At 42.9% G+C, this 24,889-nt stretch overlaps 1 protein-coding gene across 2 annotated transcripts in view; it reads left to right on the top strand.

The window, feature by feature from the left end:
* The window catches only part of LOC119167138 (pancreatic lipase-related protein 2), a 73,008-nt gene extending 48,801 nt beyond the window's left edge, over window positions 1-24,207 (top strand). For both annotated transcript variants that reach the window (XM_037418575.2, XM_037418574.2), the window contains 2 exons: window positions 21,132-21,326; window positions 23,542-24,207. In XM_037418575.2, coding sequence (XP_037274472.1) covers window positions 21,132-21,326; window positions 23,542-23,771 — 425 coding nt within the window. In that variant the 3' untranslated portion in view covers window positions 23,772-24,207. The remainder of the gene's footprint in view (window positions 1-21,131; window positions 21,327-23,541) is intronic.
* The last annotated feature ends 682 nt before the right edge of the window (window positions 24,208-24,889 follow it).

Below are 24,889 nucleotides of genomic sequence, written 5' to 3'. Positions count from 1 at the left end.
CTTTGTAGCAACTAATACATTGTACGGTTTTTAGGGGGTCCGTCACCAGGTATTTATTAGTTTATGCGTGTGTGTGTTTTTGTTTCTTTTTTTTTCTCTTGCCACCCCGTGAGGGAATTGCACGTACATTGAACACTCAAATGTTTGTAGTAGAGCTTCGACTTTCTCTTTTTCGTAGGGCAGGGATTGTGTTTTGTAATTATCGAGTCATACAATTCATAAGGGCAATTGATGTCAGAAAAACATGGTTAAAAAGACGATAAAGTGTTCAGGATGCGGGGTGGGTTTGAAAATGGACCCAAGTGCAGAAGCGAATGAAGAGAAGGGTGACGCCAAGTGTGGGCAATGTGAGGTCGAGAAAAAATTGGAGAAAACAATGGTTGCCCAGAGTGAACTGCTGAATAAAATCACCGAGCTTGAGACTGCGTTGGCGACAGACCAAGAGAAAACGAGGGCTATGGGAGAAAGGCTGAAGTCCGCCGAGGAAGCATTAGCGGAGGTGAACAAACGAGTGGCCGACGGAGAGAACAGTAGGGACCGGCACCCGGGACGACGGAGAAGAAAGAGCAAGCAAGTTTGGAAAGAACAGATTCAGCAAGTTCAATGGTTGCAAGACCCAGCTTCAGTGCAGTAGTGGTGGGGCTGGGAGGGGACAAAACAGCTGGCGTCACAGCTGCAAGTAACCCCTAGGTGCAGGACGCGCCAGCTGAGAAGTCACAGCATGTGATAATCAGTGGGGACTGGAATTTAAATCGATGCGCAGAAGCAATCAGAGAGAGGGTTAGAAATAACAAGAGGTCTGCAGTATGGACGCTCGCAGGACGCAAGCTGGAAGCAGTCATGAGGCAAGCGAGCGCAAAGCTCAAAACTACAGCTCATAGACGAAACCTCGTGATTATTTCAGGTGGTTTAAACGATGTCTTAAATGAAGATACAGCAGGAGTAGCGGCCACACTGGCGAAAGGGTTCGATGACACGTGCGCCACTTCTGCTCAGGTACAGGTAGTAATATACACAATACCGGAGGTACCGGTGCGTGACGGCAACCAGCAAAAAGCGGTTGTCAACGCGAACCAAGAGATATGGTGGATGAGTCGAGAGAAAGACTTTTAGGTAGTGGAAATAAACAGAGAGGTGCATAGGTGTGGTGGTTTTCAATGAGACACAATTCACTTCGATGGGTGGCTAGGTCGTGACGTGGGTTGATCACTTGCAGGACGCGCAGTAGCTTTTTTTGGGGGGGGAGGGGGCACGCAGGCCCTTCGGGGTGCAGGATAGCTGGTAACGACGAAAACGACCAGGGACACTCTTTGACAGGTGGTATGGACAGATACAATTCCAAAGTGACACCAGTATCTAAGATAGGCACAGTCCGGGGCAGAAATAGAGGTAGTCACGAGGTAGTCACGAGGGCCGAGCCAATTCAGACATAGGGTATGTTAACATGGAGGGTGGAAGGAACAGGCTGAAGTGGGAAGAGATAGAAAAACAGCTAAGGGAGGAGAGGCCGATGGTATATGGCTTTGTAGGAACACTTCTTAGGGACATGGAACAAACTGCTAGCAATCCAGACTACCCGTGAAAATATTGTAATAGAACAGAAGGCAGCAAAAAGAGAAGTGATATAAGGGCATTCATTTATAAAAGTACAGACTGGCAAAGGGTCAAGCATGAGTGCAAGGAACATTTAAGGCTAAAAGGGAAAGTGGCAGGGCAAATGACACTCCTTGGTTTGGTGTACTTCTTGACGGGAGCAAAGGCCAGAGAAGAAAACCAGGCAATGGTAGAGTGTATATCAAAGGACATTGAGTAATTACGAAGAGATTGCGAGATAATTATACTAGAATATATGAATGCGCACATAGAAGATATAGATGGGTTCACCAACCCAACAGGCAAAATGATCATGGATATGTGTGAAAGGCATGGTTTGATCATTTGCAACAGTACTGTGAAGTGTGAAGGACAAATATCATGCGAGGTAGGAAGGCTGCAGTCGACGATAGATTACGCACTGATGCCACATAGGATCTATGATAGGCTCAGAGGAATGCACATAGATGAATGTGGCTCCAAAAGTCTGGGTAGCGATCACAAACGTATCAAGCTAAGTTTTGGAAGAGCAGTCAAAGTGGGAAGGAGACAAGATCAGCAACCACATAAAAAATTTTATTCGGAAAAGCAAATAGGAATAGCTACTGAACAAATTGAGAAAGTAATCACAGAGAAAAATAAAACAGTATGGACATACACGAATCTAATTAGACTGTTTGAGTGACAGCTTGATAAGGCACGCGACAATTCACCTCGTAAAAAGAGACACAAACGCAATAGTTGGTGGGATGAGGAAGAGAGCCATAGCAAAACACCAGGAACTAAGCCTCTAGGAAACACAGCGATGCTAAGCAGCGAGGTAAACCGACAGATGATGTTGAAAGAAAATGGGCAATCTTTCTAAGCTGTAGAATGAAAACATCCCTTCTGATCAATAATGTTTTGAAGAGAGGGGGCTCAGTGGCTGGCAAAAGTACATAAAAAGGATAGAAAGGCCGCTGCAAAATTTTGGAACCATCTAAATTCCCTAAGAAATGAGATGAGGCTAGAGCAGGGGTTTCTAACTACAGCTCAAGGTGCTAGGATAGAAGGAGACAAAGCTATTGAATGAATAAGAACAAGGTTGACAGAAAAATTTCAACAAAAAAGTGCCTTATCCACCACGATAGGCAAGAATGAATGAAGTGGCGCAATGGCTCCATTTTCACAACGAGAGTGGGAAAGGGCTGAGAAGAGTGTTCTTAGTAGTACATCAACAGGTCCAGATGGCATTCCAATTATGCTGATAAAGACATTGGGTCAGAAGTCTAAGCAGACTTTCAGAGGCAGTGAGCAAAATAATAATCGATGGTGGAGTTCACGATAGGTGGAAACTTAGCAGGATGAGCATGATCTATAAAGAAAAAAGGGGGAAAGCTGACATAAGCAACTACCGTCCTATAAAACTGACATCAGTGATCTAGAGGCTGGCAATTCAGGTTATAACGTAAATACTGCAGGCATAGATAGAGGATGAGGGGGTTCTGGGGGAACTAGAGAAGGGGTTTCCGAAACACGGGAGGTTGGAAGAGAATCTGTTTTCACTGACGCAGTGCATCGGAATAGCAGAAAAGAAACACAGGCCCCTGTGGCTAGCATTTTTGAATATCAAGGGAGCGTACGATGGCGTGGTTCAAGAGGACTTGTGGGGAATACTGGGCACACTAGGTGTTGAAGATGGAGTACGTCACTAATCTTTTAAAGGATGTCTATAAACGTAACAAGGTAGCTATAAAGTGGGAAAATAGGTATCCAAGCTGGCAGAGGTAAAACAGGGGCTTAGGCAGGGGTGTCCTGTCACACTTGTTATTCATGATGTACCTACAAAGATTAGAGGCCAAATTGGAGGGAAGTGGACTTCGCTTCAACCCCTCTTTTGTCAAACAAGGAAAACTCATTCAACAGGCACTATTAGCATTCATGTACGCAGTTGGTATTGTGCTAATGGCCAACAACAAGGAAGATTCGCAGAGATTGACGGACATCTGCGGTGATGAGGGAGATAGGTTAGATATCAGATTCAGTAAGGAAAAATCAGCAGTCATTATTTTTAATGATATTAAGGTGGTGAGCTTAGAATAGAAGAGGTCACGCTAGAAATAACAGATAAATACAAATATATTGGCGTATGGATAAACAATGGGACCGAGTAACTAAGGGAACACGAAATATACGTGACGACTAAAAGTAACAGGAATGCAGCAGTGATGAAAAACAGGGCACTGTGAAATTACAATTGGTATGATGTTGTGAGAGGGATATAAAAAGGGGTCATAGTTCCTGGTCTGACGTTCGGCAATGGAGTCTCGTGCAGGAGATCAGAAGTTCAAGCATGATTAGAAACAAGCAACGTGGAATAGGTAGGCTTGCCTTGGGAGCTCACGGGAATACACCAAATCAGGGAGTACAAGGTGATATGGGATGGACATCATTTGATGGCAGGGAAGCTAGCAGCAAGATAAAATTTGAGAAGCTATTGAGAGAAATGGGGGAGGAGCGTTGCACTAGGAAGGTATTCAGCTACTTGTACATGAAGAATGTCGATACAAAGTGGAGGAAGCGCACCAAAAAATTGACTGGTAAATATTTAGAAAACAGCAGGTGGCCAAACCAAAAAGAATTATCGGTTAAGAAGAAGGTGAAGGAAGCTGAGACCAATGTGTGCAGAATTTGCATGATTAAGAAGTCCGCACAAGAGATCTTTCGAAGTTTTAGGCAGGAAACTGCCAAGGAAAGAATATGTGATAATTCTCGGGGTAGTTCTCTACTGTTTGATGCCAGGACGGGAGTATTGCGAACCAAGACATATCAAGCCAAATACGAAGGGGTAGACACGGTATGTAACGCGTGTGGAGAGGAGGAGAAAACTGCGGAACACCTGATAATGTTCTGCAAAAGACTTCACCCTATTGTTCAGAATTATGGCGCATAGTTTTTTGAAGCACTGGGGTTTAGGGACAGGGCGGGCAAAATAGACTTTAAGCGGGTAGAATTAACTAGAAGGAGGTTATCTGATTGGTAGCTAAAGTCAAAGCACGAGTGAAAATTGAACCCTTCACTGCAAAGTACGAGTCCTCAACCCTACTATTCAAAAGAAAAAAAGAAATCCAAAAAGAAATCTTGTTTTTGGTTCACTAAGTATTTCGGATTGGTGGCGTTAGACACCGCCCAATCTAAAGGGTAAAGCCATATCAATCCATTCATCCATCCATGCATGCATGAACTTCACTGCATGACTCAGGCTGAAATCCAAAGCATAAACTCTCATAAAAAACTGTGATAAGTGTCCACTTTGTTCAGACTGCAAGGGTTCAGGCAAACGTTTTTGAAACACAAAAATATTATAATATGCTCTTTTATTACTGTAAGGTATAGCGCAAAAAAGTGATAGTGTGAAAATAACGCTCGCAGATAGAGCAGCTGAATTGGTAGCGAGCGTTCCTTCGTTGAACGGGCAGGTACATTTAATGAAGCACTTGTGCAGCTCTGGCAATGCTATGAAAAAAGCACGTGCTAGTGCCTCTATCCCAACGCCAACTCCGAGTGGGCACTGTAAAATACCGAGCGAGCACCCCCTCCCCTCCCACAATTATTTTCAACCTGTTCTCCAAAAGAAAAGTCAGCAGCAGCAGTTCCTTGGAAACAAAGTTCTGAGAGTCCTTATTTATGAAGAAGATTTTTTTAACACTGTCGCAGTGTGATGCCTTAAGGCTGCATTGTGAGTTGTCACAAATTGTCTGAATATTTGTAGGACATCTTTCCCCCCTTGTCATAACACATTAATTTCACACAAGGGTTCTTCGCGGGTCTGTAAAAACAGTAAAATGTGTATTCTATACAGCGTTTCATTAGAAACACAGGTGCGAATATTTCCTGAAGGCACTTCCATATTGAATTAGTGTCCGAGACCAAGGAAGGGCCCCCCTCCAGATCATGCCTGATCATCTATCAGCGTATAGGGGGTGATTTCTCGCAATTTTACAGTAGTATGAAGTGGGCGGTAGTGCTTGTGCCACTGTGGATTTTTCACTTTGAAGTACTAAGGCCCATATTCACAAACCAACCTCAAGCCTACTTCAAGTTTTCTTTAAGTTTCAGGCCTTTATTGCGCTCGATATCGATAGACGAAGTAGGCGAGTATGCATGAACCAATGTTGTTGTTATCTTTTACTCTGTTGCATTTTTTGGTCCTTATAATAAAAGCAAAGAGTACAGAAACTTGAAGAAAACGTAAGGTAAGACCAAGGTTGGTTTGTGAATATGGACATAAGAACCTGGACAGCATCTACTCCTATGCAAGGAGAAGAAACACAGCAAGGCCAAATACGCTTTGTACTGTTTCAAGTTTTACTTCACCATGATGAAACTCGCATGTCCATCAAACAAGTTGTCAAAATGAGGGCTAGCTTCACCCGAGTTTAGCCATTGAGCTTGTGAAGACATACTTCCCAAGTTACCAGTCATGGTCAGCATGGTTACACACTGTCCTCCTTTGTGAAAGGGAGAACGGGAGATCGTGGCCTGCGCTCTGCGACGGCTGGCTACAGCACCATCAACCTACGACTGAAAAAAGCGTGTCCACTTCTGTTATTTAGCAGCACCTATTTATAGTTTGTGATTTCTTTCTTTTTTTTTCTTTATTAAAGAACTACCCCGCATCGCCCTTGGGCGTTACAGCAAGGGGGTTTACAACAGAGCTACAAAAAGATATTCCTCTACACAACAGACTTGTTCTTCAGAAAGCTTGTTCCGTTCGGCTAAACACTTCGGAAAAAAATAATTCGCAAACATGCTCCTCCTGGGTTGGTATTCACGAATTTTGTGTTTGTGATCATTACGCATAGAAACATAAAAAGGTGTATTTAATTAATTATTTTTGTTTATGCCTACTTTGTTATATATTTGAAAAAACAGTTTTAGCCTTAACTTCCGTCTTCGTGAAGACGAGCATTCCAAATTCAATTCTTTTTTCATCCTTGTGACACTGTCCATTCTACGATACCTGCCCAGTACGTACCTGACTGCTTTGTTTTGAATACTTCTATTCGAGAAATGAGACTGGCTTCCGGTGGATTCCATAGTTGGCAAGCGTACTCTAGTATAGGTCTAATACATCTAGTAAATGCACTCCGTTTTAATTCAACTTCGCGACATCTTGGTTTCGTTGAACAAAGTTCAGCGCCCGTCCAGCCCTAACAACTGTCTCACTCATGTGCTCATTCCATGAGCAGTCAGCAGAAAACACGACGCCTAGGTACTTAGAGACAATAATTGTGGTAAGAACCTCCTTATTTATAGAATAGTTATTGATCATTTTTTTTCTAGGAAAACACATATAGACGCACTTTTTCGCGTTTAAACACATGTTCTACTGTTTACACCAATCATATATTCTGTTCAAGTCTCCCTGTAACGCTGTCGCATCTTCGTCGTAAGATATACTTCGGTACACCACGCAGTCATCTGCGAACAGTCCCAAGGAGGACTTAATACCTAAATTTATATAATTTATGTATATCAAAAATAATATAGGTCCCAATACAGAGCCCAGAGGCGCTCCTAAGGTGACATTTGCGTAACTCGATCTTTTGCCATTAATAACAACACACTGCCTGCGCTCCGATAAGAAATTTTCAATTCATTTGACATCTCTATGAATACCTTTTATGTTTGCCGATAGGCGGCGTCAAAAGGCGATGTGCTTTGCTTAGCGGTTGATTTAGCTGTTCCAATTCAGTTAATAAATAATACTGGGAGTACCAACACAAGAACTGGGCGTGTCATTTTTTCCGTTGCAATTAATGACTAAAGACCCAGTTATCTTGACTGCAAACCTTGATTACCAGAACACACAACAGTTAATTCTTTAAAGCCATTTCTATGTACACTGCTGGGACGTACGAGCCTCGCCTCACAAGGCACCACAGTGCTGCAGACTTGTGATACTGCGTACTTCTTATGCTTGTCTGAAAGCAGCTGTGCATGGGCTCGTTTAATTGTACGTGTAATGTGTGTCTGTTGCATTTATTTGTCTTCTGTGTCAAACTTCGTATCCTTTATCCTCCTTGCATTATACGCCTTGAGATGTGATACACCTAACAATGAAAGTACACTGACTTTCGTTTCTCTTTGGAACAGGGGGATGATCTGGTCAGCTACTCTACATCATTCTTGTTAGTTTTTTCTGGGTATTCAAGAGACACTCAAGAGCGAAATAATTTTTTTCATACTAATAAAGTATGATTTCACAACACCACTCTTGCCACAGCACAATGCTTGGTAAGTGCTAAACCACGCAAAGATGTCTCACCAAACACCATGACGTCATAAATTTTGATGGCGCTTACTGGGTTCTACATAGCGTCTAGTCAATAAAAATGAAGGACATTGTCATCTGTGGGTGTCCTAGACCTAGCATACGAAGTTTCATAAAATATTACTGAGCCAATAGCAAAAATATAAAAATACAAAACAAATTTGACGTCACGGATGTAAATTTCGGCACAAATTTCAATAGTGAAACTTCTACCTTAATTTTCTCCACTAATAATGAACTTGCGATAGTAAAACATATGGCTTTGGCATTGGATTTCTCATATAAGAGGTTGTAAATTTGAACAAGACCACTGTTTCTCTTAAGTATCCTTGGAATGCTTTTGTAAAATGCAAAGAATAAGATTGTGAATCAAGTGCAAAGCTGCACAGCGAACTGGTGTTAGGAGTATGGAGTTTGTACAATGTGATTTCACCCATGCCACATTGCTGCAGTGAAGGGAACCAAACTGCTCGAGACTACAGCAGCAGCAGAAGCCTATAAATGCCTCCAAAGTTTCCTTCCACAGTTTCAACCACGTGGGCTCAATAGTGGTAAAACATGACATTTAATTCACTTGTTTTTTTACAAATCTATCATAAAGACAGACTAAGAGATGGATGTATCTTGGTTTAAATATTGTTTGTTGATACTTCAATGAATAAGTTGTCTTGAGGTAACACTGATAATTTTGAAAAAAGAACCATTTTCAAGAATAGATTCAATAGATGTGCTGCTAGCCTCCTTTTTGACATGCATTCATGATAATTGCATTAATTGGCAATTATAATGAGTTTCACCCTAGTAGTAAATTTACCATGCACCACCCTTTCAGTAAAATCAACTTCCTGGATAAGACGGTATCTATTGAAACATTCTTTATTGTTGGGTATGAAAAAAAGACAAAGTCTTTGTGCCCACAAATACATATAGAAAGAAATGCCAATTATAAAAGAAAGATAAACAGGGCACAGCCAAGTGAAATTTCGATGAGAAATGATGTGCAGGAGAAGCGGACTTCATTCCCAGTCGAACCGGACAAAAAAAATCTTGGTTTGGTTTACAATGTTGTTCTTGCCACTAACACGTTTGGCCAAATTTATTCTTCAGTGGTGAATCCTCGCAATGCGCATCTAAATGGGGCTGTCCTGGAGTTCTTGTTTTTACAGAGAAATCAAAGGTTACGCTCTACCTACCACCAAAAAATAACGAACTATAATACATAGACTACACAAGCCATCATTCATGACATGGCAAAAACATGTCATGAATTACAGGCGAAGCGTTTAAGAAGTGTCTGTAGCGACAATGATCACTATGCTCACAATTAAGCAAGCCAAAAGAGACATTTGGCGAAATGACCTGCACAACACTTTCAACAAAATCCAAAATGCAGCTTGCAAATTAGGAAATCATCACTAGCTGAACATGTCCCATAGCACAGCCTAACCAGCCGCTAGCCTTTGCAGTCAAAAACCAAAACGCACTTCCAAACCTAAATAGTATCCTTCGCAAGTATTACCCAGCAATACAAGCAACGAGTCGCTTCGGAAAACGTTCCCCGACATGTTAGTGCATGCAAAAGTAAACCAGCATTTTTTGTACACAAATTACTTAGTTGTCATCCAAAATTTAATACCTGCAAAGACCTTCAATTATATATGTTAGAATTAAAAGCAGTAGAAGTGATTTATGCATAGTATAAAGTTTAGTTTTACCGGCACTAGTTCAAACATCATCAACATGATTAAATATACGTATTGTCACAAACAGGACAACATTTTACCATATGGTGTAGTAGCGCAACTTCGGGACACAGAGTACAAGAAAACACGACATTCGCTTTTCTGGTCCTCTGTGTGCCCGGTCGAAGTTGCGCTATTACATCACATGTTGATATGATATCTCACCAACTAGCCCACCTCTCAACCCTCCTAAACAAACAGGAGAGCCTGTTAACATTTTATAAATAGGCGTCAAGAAAGCATGACAAATAACTGGAAGCAATTGCGCAGCATTTTGCTGCGCTATTGCTTCCAGCTAAACACGTAGCTTGAACTTTGCCCTGGTCCAACGACAAAACCGAAAGCCGTCATGACACTTTTACTCACAGAAAACAGACGCAGTGCCCACGAGCCAACGTAAGCCTAATTTGTTGTGAGCAAAATTCAACACAGCTACCACCTCTGATACAGCTGCGAGGACCGGCGAAATGTGTTTAATTTATTTTCGTTTTTAACTTTTCGTTTTAAATGTTTGACGAAAACAATCTCTTCACATGCTTGAATTCTCTAGTCATCCTCATCAGCAAGCCCGCCAAAATTTAATGCGAAATTTTAAAGCACCCGAAAATGCTATTTCTTTTTTGTTATTATTTTAATTTGCAGAGAAATTGCAAGGCTCCTTTGAAATGAAGCAGAACCACAGTAGCGCGCATTCTCAGCCCTGGCTTTGAACACTCGTATGCGGGGCCCTAGAACAAAAGAAAAATTATGACATTGAGGAAATGAACATAACTATACCTACATTCCAAAAGGACTTGTTTTTGGGCTAGTTGGTGCATACTAGGCGCAGAAGACTAAGGCGCAAAAAACATAACGTGAAGCAGGAAGAGCAGAAGAGAAGAAAAAACAGGTCAGCAACTACCAACTGTTTAATGAGCTGTTTACCATCGCAGGTTTGTTTCAATACCAAGAGGTTATTCAACTCACATCGCAGTGCTACTGTTTACGTATTGTAGTTGTACTACCAACTGCATTTTGACAGGTTCCTAGCGACGTTCAAACATATGTGAACCATTTAGCAGAACCATGCACAGCCATCTTCCCCACTCTGTACCATCTACAGCCAGCCTTCATCGGTGATACCTTGGGGCAGTTGTGGGATACAACGTGGTGTGCCGAAAAGCACGCGTGTCCTAATAGACATGCTGGGCTGCTTTGCACAAGAGTGACCATGTTAAAATGTGTGCCTGTTTAACCGAAGATGCATGATTCTTCAGGACGCTTTCAGCACGTGGTTTCTGAAAGATGACGCGTTTCGACTAATAACACGAGCCTGACTAGGCACTTGTTATTGTGCTTAGTCAAGTATGATGTGGTTAGCATTGCGAAACTTCTTTAGCACCAGCCACTCTAGTTCCAAACGAAAGCACATTGCATGAAGGAGATGAAAAAAAAGCGCACCTGCCGCCGCAATCCGGATTTTACATACTTGCTAACACAACCAAATGAAAACATGACTTCCCCGAAAGTTTATGGTCTACAAGAATTAAGTGTGTGCTCTTTTTGGGGAAGTAAAACCTTCATTTGATCATGTTACGAAAGTATGTGAAATTATAATTTGTGGCAGCAGGTGTGCTTTCTTTACCTGCTTCGTGCACTTTGCTTCAGTTTGGACCTGAAATGGCTGGCACTGAAGAAGTTTCGCGGTGCCAAGCGTTCAGCATCCCACATCACTGAGGCAAACTGTAATCTGACGGTGAGGCATGCCCACTATTTCATACCAAAGAAGCCTGCTCGCACGACCCGGGAAGGCCTCGCTGGGCTGGGAAATGTTCACATTGCAGAAAGTATGCGCTAAGTACTCAACAAAGACCCAAATTTTAGCCACGAACCTCTTTTGCCGGCTCACTAACAACTAAAATTGCACCGAAGAGTTGCGGCAAAAGTCATTGTAGCAGTTCGGGACTATTGCTTACAAGACATTGTCTAAGCTCGAGCCAGAACAGGAGAAGAACCTACACTTCGTCAGGGTAGTCTTATGGTGGGGGTTTTCATTCTTCAAGTGCAACAATTTGTGTCGATTTCAAGTGGATAAAAGTAATGGCTCCGTAGCAATGAATGTAGATTTGTGCAACTTCAAGGCAGAACAAGCAGTCTACATGAACTTCGTCAAGTCGAAAGTCATCAAAACAAGAGTTTTGAAAAGCAAGGCGGTGGCTCTTAGTAAGGACTTAGAACTTGCACAACTATCAGCGTCTATTGCATAATTCAGATAGCAAAAACAACACCCTTTCTGTGTTTTTTATAACGAGGACGCCTAATACGGGTGTTTCATTCAGGACAATTGTGAGTGATTGAGGTATCTGGCAGAATGTGACTAGTCAGTTTTTAATGAAGCAGCTAAACTCGGTTGTTATGAGAGACCCATTTTAAACTAAGAATTCTTCATGTATCATCCACTTTCTTCAAAGAATACTTCGATGGGTACTTGTTATTGGCTGATGTTGAGGACCTATTTTATTCTGTCCTGCACGGTGAATTGTTTTTTAGGCATAAGAATTTGCATAGACGAGAGTGGTGTGGTTGCCTTCAGGAATGCCGCGAGCATCGCAGTATAAGCATTTATGGCCCTTCTCAAGTTTTATATTAAAGCCAACTTCATTAGCGATTTTATATTCAAAGACGAGGCATTTTTGTAGGCTCCTATGTCGCTCCCGTGTTGTGCAATTTCTTATGCTTGACCATAACTGTTTTTAATTACGCCTAACCACATTTTACTTAGTCGGAGGTTTTGGAAGTTCTTACGTATGATGATAATTCTTGTGTTATTCTAAAGCAACTAACCACCGTCACATATAAGCCCATTATTGACAATGTTTTAGCTGGCTTTCGCAGACTGAAAAAGGATTGGTGTTTACGCATGAGTTGAAGGCTTGTGGCTTTTTGCAGTTTTTGGCTTAGCACATTATCTTGCAGAGTCATCACGGCTGTTGGCTTTTTTTGTCTAGGTGTGCAAAAAAATTTCTTCCATACGAGTTGACGTATTCCAAAACTGTGAAAAGGGCCATAGCTGAACAATGCCCAGAGTATGCATGTACATGGTCGTGCTCGCACGTTATGCAGAAAACTTTTCAAAACCTATCGAATTGGCTGTCTGTGGTTGGTTTCTTCTGCATGCTCCTTAACGCTTTAGCTGAGTTGCTCCACCAGACTATCAAGAGAGAACACCACGGTATTGGGGTAAAGCAAGAGCGCAGAACAGCGATAACTGAGGTCGTACCGTGTATGCACCAAGCTGCACACAACCTAAAACATTTGCAAACAGAGATGGCATGCCGATTATTTTTTTCTGCACCACGAAAATCTTCTCAGCTTTCTCATGTATACTAGTATACTATCACATGGAAGCAACAAAGGTGGGTATGGCAAGAGGCATGCCAAGTCATGCACAAAATGGATCAACGGGGTCGTTTATGAATTTCCGTTATCCTACGGCAAAAGATGAACCATGGCCGGGCAAGAATATGCGTGAATGAGCACGCACAGAAACATGTGCTTTCGTTAAAAGATAAAGGTGGGGCACATTTGCTGACGCATTGCAATTCTCATTAGTTTCAGCCATACCTAGATAAGGCTTGGAATATTGGCAGAAGTAGGGACACAACTACTGGTGAATGCGTGGATGCATTCTGTATAAAATCAGGAAGTTCTATAGGTACCAATTATACTTTGTCTTTCTGTTAGGTAGAAAACAAGTTCACAGATTGTGATTAGTTAGTGTTCTCTCAATGTGAGCCTAGCTTACTCTACACGTTCGTGCTTATAATTTTCGATGCACGACAAGATGAGTAAACTGTCAAAATTTTGAGCTCACCTTGACCCATTTTCTCATTATTTTGACATGAAAAACAGCCATATCTTTGTGGCTTCTACAAGAACAAGAACTGATTAAAATAGCAAAGCGTGCTTCTAGCCTGACCTTTGTGTCTTAAAAATCCGTAGGGGCCAATTTGACATAGAAGAGGGACACCGTGTCTGGGTGATGCAGATCAGGGAGACATGAGGCTATGACGAGTTACCGATATGCAATGACATGGAGAATGAATGCAGTGAATATGCGAGCATTCCAAGCTAGAAAAAGGCTAGGAGTGATCGGTGTCTTCTGTCGCATAAGCCATGAAATTACAAAAGTAACCACCGCCACCGTCTAGAACGTAAAAACACTACCAAAGGCTGCATTCATTGTTCTTCTGCACAGGGTTACAGCATGCAGTGCCATAAAAGTAAAGCAAGGGCACATAAATGTTCAAACGTGGTAATTTCAGAGCGCATGCTCAAATTTGTTGTGGCCAAATAAGAAGAAAATCACTGCTTTTTTGCCGAGTCGTTATAGAAAAAACTTTAAATCGGTTTGAGGGCAACGTTACATTCTATAGATATTTGCTGGTGAATAGAAGTTCTTCGTTTGATTACAAACTTGGTAAAATGGTTTTGCTAGGTCGAGTTTTAATGGTATTTGTTAGTAAAAACTACACATTGGGGAGCCATAAAAAAATTTGTAAACGGGGGGTAGGTGCTGGAGACGACGTTTTGGCAAGTGCATTTGTTTTTTTACAAGGTTCAACAAAATTTTAGACATTTCATTCAATACAAAAGTCATATTAATTTATCATTGTGCCTATCCCAAGAAATAAAGTTATTTATAATATAGAGGAGTTGAGAAATATAATTTGATGCTATTCATTATATTGCCCACACGCAACAACGAAGACCAAAAGATTGTACCGTGCACTGACTACTAAGCGGGGACAAATGTGCTAATCTGATAGTGAAGTAAACATCACAATCTTTTGCATAAAAAATAACACGCAGAAATACTAGTAATAAGACCCAAAACGACATTGTACTTCCTGAAGAATGAAAATTTCTTCAATTTATTATTGACACTTGATTTAGCACGACCGAACACGTACATGTGCTTGAACGCATTGTAACATAGGGTAGAACTACACGGACACTAGAGCATGGACAAATCACTCTTGTGCCCGCATAGTCGTGCGCTGTGTTAAAATATTTACAAGTACTGTCACCAACTGGCCCAGCTTTCAGTCCTTCTGTGTACATGTGCTTATTTGCGGACGTCTCACTATTACAGACTTAGCTACCCAGCCTGATGACCTATTCTGCATAATTTTGATAGAATAGCTTTGTATATGTAGTAAACTGCTTTTCTTGCATGCTCGTCTACTGACGCAACCAGCAGCCATGGAGGTAGGGACCTCAACAGCGCACAGAAAGGGTTCGAGCATTCGTACGTGGGATCATACCGGTGTCACACGGGCACTTTCAGCTAGGACGTCTGCGCCAAACTCAGTCCGGCGCAGCAGCGACAGACCTGTCGATCTCAGTCAAGCGCATTCCAGTGACACCAGTATCAGTAACCGCTAACTGCCCACACTAATCGAATAAAATACGGTGCAGCCGTCATCTAACTGCGATATAAAAGGGTGCGACATAGCAAACAAGAACCCATGTGACAGTGGTGTTGTCAATGCAGTGCATCAGACCCCAAATCTCATTCATAAGTACGTCTGCACAAAACACCCCGCACCTAGTGCGTGATCACGCCAACGCGGAAGTAATTCAATGCTACGGCTCGCATGAACCAGCCAACACTAACGTATCATCACATGTGCAGGGAATTAATTTGTAAAACAAACCACCGCGAAGCACACACAAGACAGCCAGCACTTGAGCATATCACATAGACGCGGGATGTTTGTCATTGAACGCTACCGCTTGCACAAAACACCCACGGCGCTCAATATCCCCCCTTTGAAAGATCGGTCGGCCGAGAATCGCTACCGCATTACGAAATTTGCAAGGAATAATACCGCAATCCATACACACCGCCGTACAACACCAAAATCAACGTTGACCAAAATAGACAAAGTGCTGACAGTTGATGTCGGTCATGGAGGAAGGAAAAACAAAGGAGAGGCCCTATCTTATTCCAATGCATTGGAAGAAGTGTGGCGGAAGTGACGTCAAACTTATGGGGCAAACAAACCGGTAAGGGGCAAGCAAAACAGCAGACCCTCTGCGGTGTGGTCTCAGCGCTGTTTCGCTTATATAGTCCCGGTGTTAACGCGTATTGTATGGTTTGCATGCACTAAAATGTTGTGAGCACACCTTTCCCAGACTGTTTGTGGGTGGCAGGCCCAAGCGCGGCATGCTGAAATACTTCGTGGAGTGTTTTTGTGCAACGGCACAGAAAGCACCAGTACGTGTCGGGATGAAAATCATTCAGCCCCTGCATCATCGTATTCGCAACTCGTAAGTCACCCGGTAGTGACTTACGAGTTCTGCTCGCCGCAAGGCCTTTTCTCTCGCTCTCTTAGTCATATTTTCTTATCTACGGGCCGATTAGCAGTTCATTGCTCGTATATAATGTCAGTGTGGCAATGCACGATTTTGAGGGCTTGCTTCGTAGCTATTCCGTGCAACTCCCGCCTAGCACTTGACGTACTTCACGTCGGTAAAAAGGCACAGCTGTATTGATTGTGCATGTAAAGTGTGTATTTCCAGTGCGCACACAACTAACACGTAGCGAGCGCACGTACAATGCATACACACTCAGTCCGGTAACAAGAAAAGTTTATTGTCCTTTCGTATGAACGACACAACTTGTAAAAACGCGACATGATGCCTACAACAGTAAAAACGAAAGTTCGCGTGTGTTCTCAGTTGACACAATGATTAAGAACCGACGGAGCGTACAGCTGAGAGCTCCGTATGCAAGTGCCATCAATAGTGAAGCGAATATACGCGAAAAGTGCTACCAGGTACATCCGGCGGTGCACGCAATTCGCACCGAGTATACACTACAGCTGGACATCGCACATCTTTTCTAATTAAACACGCAAAAGAAGCAGCACTAGTGGATTGACTCGCTGCCGGCAGAGAACACCGCTTCTAAGGTCGCTGCGGCAGCTGGTCGCCGAAAATCGCAAAGTGTTCATCTGCTTCTCCGCTTGGAGGTAGTGCGGGTGTTTCCGATGCGGCGGCTTCACGAATATGACGTCATGACCTCTCCTATATTTTTCTTTCCTCCATGATGTCGGCACACCGCAAGGAACTAAAGCGCCTAGGGATGTTCGTGCGATTTGGTTCCTAGGTGCGTGGTCGCCAGAAAAGCACCTAGCGCGCGGCCACTCGTGTCAGTTCGCGCCATGATGCGCCATGGCGCTGCAGTCACCGGCTGGAATGGTGCTGAAATATACCGGCACGGCCACGCAAGACACTGGAAGGAAACGCTTTGTATTAATGTTATTTGATGGTGGTAGTGAACGTAGATTCATCACAGAAGAGTTCGCTAGAATACTGAAAGCCACCGGGTTAGAAGAAGAGCTATCTCTGGATTCCGAAATATTTTCGCCCCTCAGAAATCTTGTCAGACAGTTAGAGTGACGCTGCATTGCCAGTACAACTCAAACTCGATTGAAATTGAGGCTATAGAAGTCCCACAAGTAGGCAGTTACCTGTGTGCATTAACAGAGACAATTGTGCTTGTAAGGATGAAGGACGGGAACTTACGCCCGGCTGATGTTAGTATTACAGGTCTCACCTAAGCCTGAAATATGCGTGCTTATAGAATCTGACTATTACTGGCAACTACTCAGCGGCAACATTCATTGACTGGACGACTCCTTAACCGCCACTGAAACTATCATGCGATGGACACTACACGGTGATACCAGAAGCTTGCCGAAGCTCAAGCAGCCCGACACCGTAAGGACTTTCAACGTATGCTTAATGAAAGCCAACGTCTCCGAGACGGAGAACACCCTGGGAAGTGAATCATCTGGGACTTTTCCACGGTTATTTACATTCGAAAGATAACGAATACGTTCTGAAGAATTTCTTGAAGAAGCTGTTACAACCAATGGACGCAACGAGGTGGAACTTCTAGGAGTAACAATTATTACGAGCTCAAAGACAACCGAGATGTCGCTTTGAAAAGGTTTGAGTACATACAGAGAAAGCTACGTCGAGAGCCAGTGTTTCACAAGGAATATGAAACTGCGATAAGGAGCTACTACAAAAATGGCTTCGCTGAGAAGGTTTCAACAAGCAGCATGAGTGGGCATGTTACCTACTACAAGCCACATAGAGCAGTAGTAAGACGTGAGGAAATTAAAACAAAGGTACGGGTGGTATTCGACGCTCATCTCACGCTTCTTCAGGCTCTCCTTCTCACGACTTCTTGTGTACTGGGCCGAATTTGAACGTCAACATTCTTGACCTACTGCTGAAGTTTCACAGCTTCATAATTAGAATTTCCGCTGACGCTTAAAAAGAATTTCTTCAGGTATCACTGACCGAACACCGAGATGCATTTCGTTACTTTTGGTTTGAGATGGGGTCATTTAACCTTGAATAACTCCTCATGACAACGGTTCCTTTCGATGGCTGCAGCAGCCCTGTCTTCCTTGCGGTAACTCTGCGACCCTACTTCCGACTATTGGAAGGCAATTACTCTACGAGGCCAAACTACGAAACACAATTTCTACGTTCTTGATTTGGTCATCAGAGCACAAAGCATAGAAGGAGCACAAGCAATTGTGAACAACTGCTTCAGTATTTTCAAAGAAGCGGGCATGCATTTAGCAAAGTGGACGACCAACTATGGACAGTTACGAAACAATTACATCCGTTAAGACTTGAAGGTACAGTTTGACGTAGCAAAACAAAAAGAAGATTCTTGGACTTGTTTGGAATACCGATAAAGACGTTTTGAAGCCATCGTTAAACAAGATAATTGAATCATTATGTGAGCCAAAGGTTGCGAAGCGATGGTTTTTAGGCTTTGCCTCACTCATGTACGATTTTTTTAGATTCCTGGCGCCATTCGTTCTGCTGGTGAAGTTATTAGTACAAAAGCTTTGGCTACAGTAATGCACCTGAAATGCGCTTCTACTCAAGTCTGTTTTAAAGGAGTGGACTGCACGAACGAAAGGCCTGCCAATAGTCAGTCAGTTTGAAGTTCAGAGGCTTTTTGGTCAATTTCTTTCACACAATTTTCGTGTCACCATACATGCCTTTAGCGATGCAAGCCCAGCTGTGTACGGCGCCCTGCTCTACCTTTAGATACGAGACTTCAATGAAGCCATGAAAGTTCTAACTCTGATAGCCAAATCGAAAGTAGCACTGCTACAAAAGGTGACTGTCCCACAAATAGAGCTGATGAGAGCATTTGTTGCAGCTCGACTAATTGCAACTGTGAGATGTTCCCTAAACTTATCAGATTTTGAAACTGTTATGTGCACACACTCTATCATCATGTATCATAGGCTATGAAGTTCAACAAAGCGATGGAAATAGTTGGTAGCAAACTTAAAGTCGGAGATACTCCCCTTAATGAAAGTGGATATGTAGAGACACTACCCAGGTAATCAAAATCTTGCCGATTTGTTGTCTAGAGCAGCCACTGCTGAGCAACTCCAACAAAGCCCACTCTGGCAGAAAGCACTAAATTTTTCCACACTGAGACGACATTTGACGAGCCCTGCTACAGCGAGGATACAGTCAACATAGAAAAAAAAGCTATGTGTTTGAAAACAGCTGTATGACAAGAACCTACGATTGTAAACATTATTGACTAGAGGTCTTATAACCAACTTGTGTATGGATACAGCAGTTCGCTAAGAATTTCCGACACTCAGACACCAGAGAGAAAGGACCATAGCCGCAAACGAATTAGAAGATGCAGAATTTCATTAGATACGTCGAACGCAAAGCATTTGAACTGGATGTCCGGTGACTTAGCATTGCACTTCAGCGGTTCAGTTCCTATCCCGATGAATTAGGGCTTCTTTGCTTAGGAAGTCGACTTCAGTTCAGTAACCTCTGCGAAAGCTCCAAGAACCCTGTTCTGCTTCCTGCTTCAGGCACATTCAGAAAGTTGCTGTTAAAGAAAAAACATCAACAGCTTTTACACGCTGGACTCGGTTTACTCATGACGGGACTGAGAGAAAAGTTCTGAATACTGAGAGCTAGGCAGGTGGTGAAGAACATCAATCACGAATGCGCTGTCGGCCGCCGATTTTCCTGGAAGCCATACTCAGGACCCTTCGCACCTTTAACAGAAGACCAGTTCCAACCCTCTCCACCTTTCGAAGTATGGGTGTAGATTCTACCAGACCCCTTCTCCAAAAAGATAAGGCAGATGGGCAGATAAGGCAAAAAGACTTACATACTGATTCCTACATGTGCACTCGTCAGAGCTGTTCATTTGGAGCCTGTCACCAATCTTAGTTGTGGCAGCTTCCTACTAGCCTACAAATGATTTGTGTCTCGACGAGGCATTTGCAGGAATATGCACCTCGACAATGCCAAGAACTTTAGAAAGGCCTCAAGGAAGATTCAGTCACTTCATAAGTTGATGAAATCACCAGAAGTACAATCGTATTTTTCCAGTCATAGGATCATTTGGTAATTCGTCACTAAACAGGCTCCCTTGTGGAGAGTACTTTGGGAACGATTAATTAGATCTGTAAAGTCTGAATTGAAGAACACACTGGCAAATCATTTCTTTCATTGTAAAGAACTTTCGATCATTCTTGTTGAAGTTGAATCAATGATAAATTCACGACCGAATACTTTGACTTACAAAATAATGCGAACCAACCCCACTTATGCCAAGCCATTTCCTCACAGAAAAACGATTGACTATGCTTCCTGCAAATTGTGTGAGCACACCATCAGAAGGAACTGAGTCGTCACGTGACATTATTCAACAAAGATAGAGGCAGAGAGAGCAAGTGTTGCATAATCTTTGGAACCTCCAAGAGCTTCGTTTCAAGAGCCTTGTTCAGCTCCTGCGAATGAAAAAACAAGCACAGAATCACTTAAAAAAGGACACATCGTACTCGTAAAAAAAAATGGGCACGCCGAGAAAATTGTGGAATATGGGACAAGTTACAGAACTCTTTCAGGGCAAGGACGGCAAAGTTCAGTCAAGCAAGGTGCGCATGTCTGGTGGAATCACACTGAAGACTGGTGTATCCTGGTGTATACAACTGGTGTATCCTCTCGAATATGCCGGACAAGCTTGCATACCTCGTAAAAAATCATCCTAAAAGAAAAAAAATCCATGCAAGTTGATCGGCGGGGGCTGTTAAATATTATTCTGGAAAGACGGTGAAGACGAGGAAGAGGACGAGAACGGGCCCGGAGTGCGCACCCGCATTCTTTTTTTTTTTGTTTTTACATTTTAACCCAGCGTGTAATGAAGAAGACGTAATCTACTTTGGCTCCGCTTCCTGGTTTTAATCAACAAAGTATGAAATGAAATCCCACAGATTAACACGACACTATAACACCTAAAAATATCAATTGACGCTAACTATTCCCGATTAATTTTGAATGAGAAGCATCTGCTGTAACCTGGGTCAGTGTCATTACTCACTTATTTCTTGGCGGCAATGGCCCTCACGCAGCTCTGGACCCAGCCGGACCACTGTTTGACAACACAAGCGTCTGCCTCTCCGTGAGTGACGCCCAATATGTTGACGCAATTCACACAAGCGGTGGCAAGCACCTCGTAGTCGGTGAACTGGGCATCGACAGGCCAGTCGGCCACGTCGACTTCTACCCCAACGGTGGCAAGAAGCAACCAGGGTGCAAGCCGATTGGTGAGTCCTTGTGTATATGTACCTATCTAGCTCCTCCTGCTATAGTGTCTTCAAATTGCACTTTTAAATGCCAATAATTTCTTAGAGAGCGTAGGTGACTATCTATCTATCTATCTATCTATCTATCTATCTATCTATCTATCTATCTATCTATCTATCTATCTATCTATCTATCTATCTATATAGCCGCCGAAGACTTTTAGCTCGCTCGGCCATTTCGATAATGGTATCAATACGTAAATTGGTACGACATAACACGACTATTTGACAAACAAAAGTGACTAGTCATAACATTAAAATCATGGCATGTGTGTCATGAATGTCATGATTACATTTCGTGGTTTTGCAGCTTTTGTGGTGCTTTATTTCACATGACATATTGCAAAACCGGTATGGTATGACATGACTGCATGGGGAACATAAGTGAAAGACCATAACGTGGAAATTATGATATGCATGTCATGTAGGTCATTAGTCACGACTACACGTCATGCTCATGATGCGCTCGTGGACATTTCGCTAATTTCGCTAGCTTCACGTATACCAATATGGGTATTACGTGACGTGAATAGACGACGGTAATGACACGTTCAAAAATGATAATCATGACCTGGGTGCCATGTGAAGCACGTATACATGTTACGGTCATAGCGCGCTCGCGGCCGAGTCGCCTTCTCCACATATACAAAATTTGGTATCACGTAACGTCAATAGACGACGAAGATAAATGAAACACTCAAACATGACAATCATGATATGCGTGTCATGTAAAACATGACTACATGCTACTCTCAGAGCGCGCTCACGACCATTTTGCTAGCTCTATGTACACTAGATCTGGTATCACGTGACGTTAATAGACGACAAAGGTAAATGGCACGTTCAAACATAATAGTAATGACATGGAAGTCATGTACGGCATAATTTAATTACACCTCACAACGTTGTGCTGATTTTAAAGTGACATATCAACATTTCTTATTCGTGTTTAGTATATCATCGATTCCCGCTGTAAGTGGGATCTGTCAAATTTAGTTATCTCTTGCTTCAATGGGAAAAACTAAATAGTATGTATCGAGATGAAAGACTTGACTTTAAGCAATACTGTACACTTGGACAAAAAATGGATCTTAAAAAAGTGGTGTTAAATGGCACTTGATTGGCTGGCATGCTGCCAGGCCTTGGAGGATAATTATTCCGTTGAGCCAGTGATCAAGCTCGCAACTGCGTCAATACGAAGCTTTCATAAGCTTACTCACCATTCATTTTATATGAAACACAACAAAGTAGCAAAGAACATTGTCTCCACTATGTCCATCATTTACCTTGTCGTACAATAATTTATTTTTATTTTGTTTAACAATTCAGCAAACACCACAAAAGTTGTTTAACAGCATTGCACCAAATTCTCCTGGAGCAGCCCCTATCAGCAGAGATAAGAATGTGCGGGGTAAAATTAATTCGACAGTTTCGTGGAGTACAACCGACTCACTATACGCTTTTGTGCTCAATGTATGTTGGCCACCATAAAAATTTATCCCGAATATCTTGACTCCGCTGTCCTGACAATGAACGTAGACCACAAACTCGTTAGGCTATATAGCAAAACTTGTGGCTGGGCTACAGCTGTAACGACTTCAGAGCACATGTCATGTGCACACACTTGGTAATTGATGATGATTGATATGTGGGATTTAACGTCCCGAAAGAGAGCACACATACTTCCATAAACGCACGTATGCAATGACACATTCATATTCGGATGTACAATTTCAGGATTCTGCGGCATTTCCGCTTTAAAGGCGGATGCATACATGCCTGTTCTAATCTACGCGCACTCCGGACTGATGTCATGAGCCGGGCAGCTGGTAACCACACCTTCGGAGAACATTGCCGAGTGCATGAGTACGACTTTTTTTTGTTTGCGGAGGCAATCAGCGGGTATTTTTCGGGCCTCTTGGAAATTCTTGAGGTAATTGTACCTGACTATGGACGCTTTTATGAAAAATAGAGGGTGTCTTTGTTAACGTGTGAGCGTTGTGAACGTACGCCTCCTAACCATTTGAAACTGTTGTTATGGCCAAGTGATACGCTCTTGCATTGTATGGCGCATCCTGCCAATCGTAAAAGATGTTGCGCAAAATCCGACAACTGTTGTGTGAGAACTGGAATGCTCAAGTTCTCTTGTCTGGGCTATGTTTGCCTTGTTTCGCAGATTTGCCATGCGACCACTTCCGAGCTACTGCTTACTTCCTCGAGTCCCTCCGCAACAAGCGCTGTCGCTTCCTGTCCAAGTTCTGTGGCGGAGGCTTCCCCGCACTGGAGCAGAATAAGTGTCAGTCAAGTGGCAAGGGGGGCCTCATGGGTTATTTTAGCCACATGGCACCAGGAAGAGGCGTCCAGCTCCTCACCACCAACGACAAGCCCCAATACTGCAAGGCATAAAACGATCACTCCCAGTTGTACTTTCGCCTAAACGGAGCGCCAGTGACTGAGGAACTGAGGTCTTTTCGATCTGGCCTCGCTGTGGTGTTACGAGCAATAGACGACATTGTTCATTCTGTGCAGAGAGCCTTGTTGCAGCATCTTGAACTGAAGAAAGCCAAAGCAATACATACCTTATTCCTCGAGTGCAGCGAGCGTTGTGAACTGAGTGGGAAAATTAGCTTGCAAGAGAGGCTTCAGCTCTACAGCTGCGGTAGTGAGTAACTCCGCTAAAAGAACTCCCCGAAGGTGCTCTGCCATGGCGAGTAAAGTGAAAACTATCTTCGCTATGCGTGCCTGCACCACACCCTGCGAATGAGCATCTATCTGTTACTCATATTGTGTACAAAATAATAAGTGAAGGAAATTCAAAAATAAAAGTAAATTATATACTGGCGTGAATGTTCGCTCGTTACTACCTGGCTGTGTATATGAAATAATGACCCCCACCAGTATGGCGAACTGGATTGAAGGAATGACATATGAGCGAATCAGTTCGTACTGAATTAAGCTATAGCAGGGCAACAAACTTGGGTAACGAACGTCCGCTGTGTAGAATCATCGTGGATGTTGATTGTGGGGAGACCCGCACTCTCCACCAAAATGTTACGGGCAGAAGGCGTGTGAAAAATATGTTTACTTTAGATAAACAGGCACGCATACAATATAGAGCCCCGGCTGCACGAGCTCACACTAATTCTATATATATATATATATATATATATATATATATATATATATATATATATAGTACGCTTTAGGCGGAAACGTCGAAATAAACCACGTTGTGACCGCTCACGGAGGATGAGGGTCAGAAGCGGCCGACTGGTTAGAGTTCCTCCTGATCCTCTTCATTCTTTCTGGCGCTCGGCGACAAGTGCGTTCACCGTATATGCTTCTTTTTCTTCGTGCATGTGCGCAACGATCCTCTCCGCGCAGACGAAGGCCGCCGGACGAGTCAGTCGAGTTGTCGTAGCGTGTACAGTTTCAGGCGGGCAACATGAACCACTTGAGTTTTGGCAGCTCGTCGACCACTCGCCGTGAGACGAGCTATTACATAGTTGACGTCTGTAAGTCTG

Source organism: Rhipicephalus microplus, chromosome X (assembly GCF_043290135.1).
Source record: "Rhipicephalus microplus isolate Deutch F79 chromosome X, USDA_Rmic, whole genome shotgun sequence".
Classification (NCBI taxonomy): Eukaryota; Metazoa; Arthropoda; class Arachnida; order Ixodida; family Ixodidae; genus Rhipicephalus; species Rhipicephalus microplus.
The sequence above is the reverse complement of the archived record's forward strand: the minus strand, read 5'-3'. Positions and strand labels throughout refer to the sequence as shown.